Below are 8,185 nucleotides of genomic sequence, written 5' to 3'. Positions count from 1 at the left end.
AGAAGACCACCAAGGTATATATGTTTCTGACTTAAAGATGAAGAGCTTGTACTTGACCATCAATGAGTATGATTTTGGACATGTATTGCTGTGGAGAAAATGGATATTTGGACATGTATTGCTTGTCTATTTTGGACATGTGTATGATTTAGTTAGTAACCACTTTGCGGTATTACACTTCATCCAACTTCTAAGCTCGATGCATGACCCGTTGAGAGTCGAGAGAGGTACCTGCTACCGGCCCCAATCCCCTACCCACTCCGCGACATCGGCCGATTTCACAGAGACGGGAGAGGTGCATGACGTCGGTTGTAGGTCTAGGTTTTGTCCTACTCGGTTGTAGGTCTAGTGTTCGTTGTACTATCATGATTGTAGGTGAATAGACCGAAAATTTTCCAGGAAAAAAAGGATGACGATGCTAAAAAAATCCACCTAAAAAAAGGTACTAGTTTATGAGAAAACTCGTGTTGGTTCTCTAGAACAAATCCGTGTGTACACCAACGGTGCGGGAGCAAATTATTTCCGCGTACACTTATCCAGAGGCCATTTCCATTTCCATATCGCCCGCGCGGACTTGGCGCGTGCGCCTCCCTTCTTTCCCGCCCCGGCGACCCCCCCCCACCCCCCCCCCAACCCCCAAAACCCTACCAACTCCTCCACCACCCCACCCTCACCAACCGCTCGCCATGGCGCCGCCGCCGCCTCGCCGCTCTGCTCCCATGTTCCCCGGTAAGCGTCGCGGCACCTCCTCTGTCCTGATCACCCCGTCCTTGTTAAAAACCTAACAAATAACAAACCCGCCGCACCGCAGCCGGCGGTACGACGCGGAGCATGCTCCTCCAGGCGGCGTACGACGGCGACCTCCGCTCCTTCAAGAGTACTCTCTCTCTCTCTCTCTCTCTCTCTCTCTGCGCGCGCACGGGCTCTGATTTTCGTGTGATCCGACGGGTTGCAGGCCACGCGAGGGCGCTGGACAAGGGCAGGGGCCGCCTCAGGGAGACGGTGGAGGCGGTGACCGTGGAAGGAGGCGACGAGGCACTGGAGGGCGTCGGGGCGCTGCACCTCGCCGCCGCCAGGGGGAACCTGGAGATGTGCGCCTACTTGGTCGAGGAGCTGCGCGTGGACGTGAACGCCGTCGACAACGGAGGTCGGCCCATCTCTTTCTCTGATCTCTGTCAACAAAATGCATCCTCACGCACGTCTGGTTCTTGATCTTTGGTGCGCACTGTGAACACGTGTTTCTGATGAATAAATTCAATTGTCATATATTGACAGGTAGAACGCCTCTGATTCATGCTATGTACGGTGAGAGGGTGGGCACTTTCAAGTATCTTCTTGATCATGGTGCCAATCCAGACAGAGTTGACCCCAATGGATTTGCCCCTCTACATTCTGCTGCTGGATCAGGTCCCTCTCCAAGTCCATGAACCATATCTCTGTTTGTGCATCTGTGGACACATAGGATCTATTTGCCCTTGATTCATGATAGGTTTTCTTTTACTGTGCTAATAAGTGAATTATCTTTGAGCCTTGTGGTTGAATTGTGCTGAAAGAAACATCCAAATTTATATCATTATATGTGGGCGATGGTCTATCTTTTGGGTGGTCCGGTGGCCTTTGTATTTGTTATTCACCAGAGTAAATTGCATGATAGGTCCTTTCTCTGTGACGCAATTGCTTCAAGGTTCTCCATAAATTTCAAAATTGGATTTTGTGTCCTCAAAGTCATATAAGTGGAGCAAGTAGGTCCAAAAGCCTTTTCCCTTGAATATACATGTTATCCTCCTTCTCTTTTCATAAGGGATGGTGTACATAGGTTTTTTTGGGGGGGTGGGGGCACCAACTCGTTGACCTGCTCCAACGATACATGCAAATCTAGGGACCTACAGTCCAGTTTGCACTATTGTTTTCTTGAACGTGTTGGAGAAAGGCAGTTTCGTCTATTAAGAATAAGAAGTATGATTGCATATATCAATACCAAGGTTTGCAAAGATTTAAACAGTTACTGGTCCTCTCCATTTTATCAAGTGTAAATATTATCTCTGACCGTTCTCCCCTTCATTGCACTGTTGTACCACACGCTGAGGATAAACTGGGATCTCAAGGCTTCGGGAAAGAAATGTATTATCGCTAAAATTGCTTGTCCACTTATGTAATAACTACCTGGTTTTTCCTTTATTCAGGATATTGTGAAATGGTAAAGCTATTACTTGCAAGAGGAGCTTGCACCGACCCGGTAACTTGCTGTGGGACACCACTTCATATTGCTGCTACTGAAGGGCAAGACTGTGCTATGAAGATTTTACTTGGCCACAATGCAGATGTAAGTTTATGGCATACTAATTCTGCCTGAACATTCATAGCATTGTATGCAATCTAAAAAGTTGGTCTGAGGCGTAGTTTCCTCTTCACCAAAGAAATACGGTTCCATCAGAGTTGTACAGTTCTATCATTTTTGGTTTTGCCAAGCTCCAACTTTTATGCAATGAACAATTTATTCTGAGAACAATTTTCCTTTGGTGTATTTGCAAATCTCCATAATAGATTATTCTCTATCATGTATTGTCCCTCCTTTTTAAGTGCCATTTGGAATTGAATAAAGTGTACTAGTGAATACTTGGCCAGGAACTAAACACAAGATATTCCATAACCATATGTTGACAATGTTCTGATTCATTTTCCAATGCCATGGAAACCGCTCTCTCTGCTCTCTCTGTTTTTACTGAAATTTGCCATGTTAATATTGCTCTATGTATTCACCATTCTATCTGTAGTTTAATTTTCCTGTATCCCTTGTATCAATAGATATAAGTGTAGGAACTAACATGCTTAATGTCTCTCTCCAGTACAACAAGATGATAAATGGTATGACACCTCTCTATTTTGCTATAAATGTCTCCTCGGTGAAATGTGCAAAACTCCTGATTCAGGTATGATAACTTTAACTTAGCTTTGCCTGTCCCTGGAATCGTATATTGGAGGTGTTTTTGCTTCCAACATTTAAAAGTTCCAGCTTAGTGAACTTTAGCTTTGTTTGCATGGGATTTGGTTCGTGACCATAGGCTACCACATGGCATGCCGTCCTGTTTAGCCCTGCAGTGCACTTATCAGTGTCTGTCTTTTAACCTTTATTTCTGAAACTGTGACCATCAACTAGCTGCCACAAATGTGATGACAATGAAGCAAAAATCCCAGTACTCACTTCATGCTTGCAAATAAAGTAGCCTTGGCCTTGCTATTTCACTTCTGAAATTGCACATAAAAATATGATGCGTGACTGAGACATCTTGAGAACTGATTAACTTTTTCCCATATAGGCTGGGGGTGTTGCCAATGGAGATTTTATCTTAACCGCTTTAGCTGATGCTCCAAGAAATGGATCAGCGGAGTGCTTGAATTGCCTACTGGGGTTTGCTGGTGAATGGCGTGCTCGTAATGATGTAAGTAAGATTATCTCTTTGCTACTGTACTCGTGCACTTTGAACCTTGCAGTTTTTTTAACAAGGCAGCAAGTTTTGCTTCAAGGAAATCTTGTATATTCAAGAGGAAATTGCCAAACCAGAAGTGTGATATTACTACTTTGTTGCAAAATTTACTTATTTCATTATCATGTACTCCCTCTGTCCCAACATAAGTAACTCAACTTTAGTACGGAGGGAGTATATTCTAAAATAAATTGTCAAAAAGTTGGTGCTTGCTTGACTAAATGCATCCTGCAGTGATAGTTTTTCCTGACTGGAATGATACTGGTAGAAATTATTTCCTGTAACTGACCTGATCCCCTGTGTGATTGGAGCATCAGCAGAATAACTAGCTCTGCATAAATCAATGTTAAATCTGCTGATTATGTCAGCAGCATGCCTCCTCAAGTTGGCTAATGACTTGGCTCAAAATAATTTCGTATTCATACAGTTTATTTCATTCATTCTACCAAAGAAAAGATCAAGTTGTTGAAATGGCACTGTTGCATATCCTGTCTGAAAGCTGCTCTGAAATGTTTCAAAGAAATTGGTATCTCTTGTGTCTTACTTAGACATGGAGTACTTGGGTGCAGTAAAGGTAGGTCATGTAAAAGTAGTATGTCCAGTTCTCATGCACTGCTGCTTGAGCAGTGTATTATTATTTGACATTTATTTACATTGTTGGCCTTGTAAATATTTCGGGAACAAAACAAAGGCATGAATCAGGAGAAAATATGGCATTAGCCGAGTTACAAATTTCTCGGCAAATCCTTTTTTACCGACTGTGCACAAGAGGTGATTACCTGTAGTTATGTGGAAATTGGCTAAAGAGTATTTACAAGATATAAGATGGGGTGGACTGACATGGCAAGCGAGGTTGCGTAGATGTAGGATGTGCAATGCTGATATTAGTAGTTACTGAAAGGAAGTATTGCCAATTCGTGATAATGCGGGCAGCAAGTAATCTTTAGTACAATACTGAACATGGTTGCCAGTCGATTGTCATGAGTACTTGAATGTGGAAACACTATATCTGCTATCATAGCAATGATGAGCAGAAGATTTCTATGTAAATCAACAATCTTTTTTCTTGAAATCTTTACATCACAGTTTTAGATAGTTGCTTTAGAATTATTATGCGTTCCAATGCATCAAATCAACTTTCGATTAAATCTTGATGATTCAGGAGGAGCCTGTGGATAGAAAGAAAGTAGCAGAATTGAAGTCACAAGGGAGCAAGGCAGTTGCAAGAAAGGATTTTCTTTCTGCAGCAGAAGCCTACAGTATGGTACATTATGGCATCATATTTCTCAGCGTCTATCCTTTTCCAGCCTCCAATTTTTTACTGCGCAAATCATAACGACTTACACAGATACTCCTGTCCACTCTCATGTCATAATGCTCAGTTTGACTCTTTAGAAGTTTATGCAATTGGCTCAAACTTACTCCCTCTGTCCCATAATACAAGAACGTTTTTTACACTACACTAGTGTAAAAAACGTTCTTATATTATGGGACAGAGGGAGTAGTAAACTGGATTAAATTGGTAAGAAATGCAACTTAAACTATACGTATGTTTTAAAGTGCAGACTAGAAATTTCCTTGCAAAGCATTTGAACTCTTCGCTTAAGTGTTACAGAAGAAGTATATTTTTTATGGTGTTGGTTTCCCAACTTGTTATTTCTGGTTTTTTCATCTGATCCATGCATGAATGTCCTGCACAACCATTTAGAACTGAAGTTAGGTAAACTAAACCTTGTATATGTACATATATGTGCGGCAATGTGTGTATTTCTTCTTTGAGTATTTTCAGTTCCTATTTCAGTGTTCACAAAGTTGTAATTTACAAACGTAATCTGCTATTAACTGTTGTTTTAACATGTTCGATGTAGGCACTGGAGCTTGATCCTGATGATGCGACGTTGTTCTCAAACAGGAGCCTTTGCTGGCTTCACATAGGCAAAGGAGGCAAGCCTTTGCTCAGTTTACTGGATGCTTATGAATGCAAAAAGAGGCGGCCTGATTGGTCGAAGGCCTTCTACAGGGAGAGCAAAGCTCTAGCGTTACTGAAGGTTGGATAGAAAATACAGCAGCTTGACTTTTTCTTTCGGCTTTGCAAATCTTTCATAATCATTGAACTGGTCCCGTATCATCAGGACTACAAGGGTGCATGCGATGCGCTTCTGAACGTATTGAAGATGGACCCAGGGAATGCTGAAATCGAGGACGGATTGCGGTATTACCCTATCTTTCCTTCAGTTACAGCATATCTATCTTATGGTGATAACTCTTGCACTGGAGGCTAATTGTCTATGAAGCGCTTGCCTCATGACATCACATGGTTACCTTGAAAGTTTAACTTTGTGTAACGTAGGATTGGACTTTTGTATCCCATTTTAAGTTTGTTCGGGGATTTTAGGAAGGCGGCTGCTACAGATCATCCGGCTAGCAAACCGTCCGATTAGGCGCATTTGGCCCGTCAGATCATATCAACTCAGCCACCCATTCATCCTTCTCCTCTCGTCTTGCATCCAGCAGCCCCCGCTGGTGCGACACCCGCCTAGCAAACTGTGATGATGCAAAGAGAAAACCGGCGACTGAAGCACTGACGCACCTGCTGTCGCCGGCGACCTCGCAGCAGCGGCGATGCTGCGACCCCGATGAGTGCAGCGCCGCCCACAGTCCCGTTGCATCCCTCGCCCACACAACAATGACGGTGCTGTAGAAGTTGCAACTTCATGATAGCACTGCATGATGCATGCAAAGCTACAGCGCAGCACCATGGCTACGTCGATGCTCCATTGGAGCTCCATGGAAGCATTGTGTAGCGCAGAAAAAGCTCCAACGCAAGTACCCATGGCAATGCTCCATTGCAGCACCGCTCTCAGACCATCGTCAGACCGTCGACGTAACATGACTTGCAGCAGTCGTGGATGTGCTGCAGCACGAGCCGCGGTCTCTCGCTGCACCGACCGCCTTGCAGCAGCTCACGCACGCCTTGTTGCTTTGTAGCAGTCAACGCCGGTGAGGATGCCCCACTTCTCACGGCAATGACAGATGCAGCCGACAGCTGTTGCAGCACCGACGAGTGCTGCATCGCAATCACCGGCGACTTCAATGCGTGCTGCACAGAAGCACCGGTGTTCTGTGGTAGCATTCATGGCGGAGAGAGCGGGAGGTTAGAGACGAAGAAGGAAGAACGCGTTTTGGGGGAGATGCGAAACAGGTGGCTCACGCATGCTGGTCTCCAGGGAGATAAGGTTGGCAGTTGGTGGGCCTCATGAGAACGTGGATGTGCTTCCAGGCCAACTCATGCGAGTTTGCATGCAAGCGAAGTGCTCCGTACGATCTTGTTCAATCGGACGCCTCACGGCGCAGCGAGAAATCAGCCGGTTTAAGTTATTCCTTTTAGGAAGCATCGACGTTTACTTAAAAAACCTTCAATGCCTCTGCATGTCGGACATGTAGTTTTATCTTTTAAGCATTCCCTTCATTGCTAGTGTTCTCTTTTATGATTTTATCCTCGAATGAGGATTTTAGAGATTTTGAGAAGTACTCACAACATTCCGCGTTAATTGCATTTGCAACAAGCATAGCTCTAACAGTTCATGAAATGTGCAGGAAAGCTATGGAATCCTTGAAGGTGTCTCAAAGCACCAAGGCCAAGTGACCTATACACCCAGCTCAGAAAAAAGTGATCTATACACAGCTGTTCATGAAAATACAGTAGCTCCAAACACATGCACACATTTTGTAGCCTTGTGGGAAAGATACATGGACTTCTTGGATCATTATCCTCCTTGTGTAAGTTAAGTGATGAGTGCTAAAGCATTTCGGAGGTTTCTGTCTGGTGTTGTGATGATGTATTTGCTTTTGCCATGTATTTGAGGGTGGAGGGCTCCATGAATCTCCTCTAGTTAAACTTAAGAGAACGGTGTGATAGCTCCCGGGTGTCCCTACACCCTCATGAGCAGTAAAATCAAAAAAATAAAAATAAACCAAAATAAAAAAATCTGAAATTTTGTGACATCAAATATGCTTAAACGTTTTATGTGCTTGCAAATTACCGTGCACACACTCGACAAAGGCATAGGCTTTAACATTGCTACCTTTGCTATTATAATTATTTTGCTTGGTCTGCACGGTATAATAGCTTTGATGCTATCCTAGAGTTTGGTGATTATTGTTGATAGCTCTGCTATTATAATTATTTGATTGCTAGGATATGGTGGGTTTAGATTATTAGTATAGTTTTGATTCTTACACCCAGTATTATAACCATTGCAAACGATGAAGTTGAAATCATTCATCTCAATATCAGTGAAAGCATTTGTAGGAAAAAAAATTATGTCTTTAATCATACCTTTAGGCTCATCGATTGTTTTCTGTAAGCTCTTCATTCTTTTCTTCGGTGATTGAATTTACCTTTCTAAAAATTAATCACTTAATCACTCAACATGCCACATCTAGAAGTTTCTTTGCACCAGCGTGACATGCTTTCTCATGAAAGTTCCTCCTGCAGCAGTATCTAGCATGTATTTGGATAAAGGATATAAAGCATTATTATAATACATGGGGAATTAATCATTCTTCCATGATGGTTTGGATAATAGACAAGTATAGTTGGAGCTTGGAGCCTTGGACGATGAGTTTGGTGAAGGAGAAGAGTTATCAAATTTTTTTAGGGAAGACCATCATGGCTAGCTTTATTAATTAAACAAAGG

At 43.1% G+C, this 8,185-nt stretch overlaps 1 protein-coding gene across 1 annotated transcript; it reads left to right on the top strand.

The window, feature by feature from the left end:
* The first annotated feature begins 640 nt into the window (after positions 1-640).
* LOC125549173 (ankyrin-3-like) lies at positions 641-7,301 on the top strand. Its single transcript, XM_048712647.1, has 12 exons — positions 641-729; positions 812-877; positions 956-1,147; positions 1,276-1,407; positions 2,184-2,323; positions 2,847-2,930; positions 3,318-3,440; positions 4,006-4,086; positions 4,651-4,749; positions 5,354-5,533; positions 5,618-5,697; positions 7,083-7,301. The coding sequence occupies exons 1-12, from the start codon at positions 687-689 to the stop codon at positions 7,129-7,131; spliced, it is 1,269 nt and encodes a 422-aa protein (XP_048568604.1). The 5' UTR covers positions 641-686; the 3' UTR covers positions 7,132-7,301.
* The last annotated feature ends 884 nt before the right edge of the window (positions 7,302-8,185 follow it).

The sequence above is a fragment of the Triticum urartu genome, chromosome 3, assembly GCF_003073215.2.
Source record: "Triticum urartu cultivar G1812 chromosome 3, Tu2.1, whole genome shotgun sequence".
Classification (NCBI taxonomy): Eukaryota; Viridiplantae; Streptophyta; class Magnoliopsida; order Poales; family Poaceae; genus Triticum; species Triticum urartu.
The sequence above is the reverse complement of the archived record's forward strand: the minus strand, read 5'-3'. Positions and strand labels throughout refer to the sequence as shown.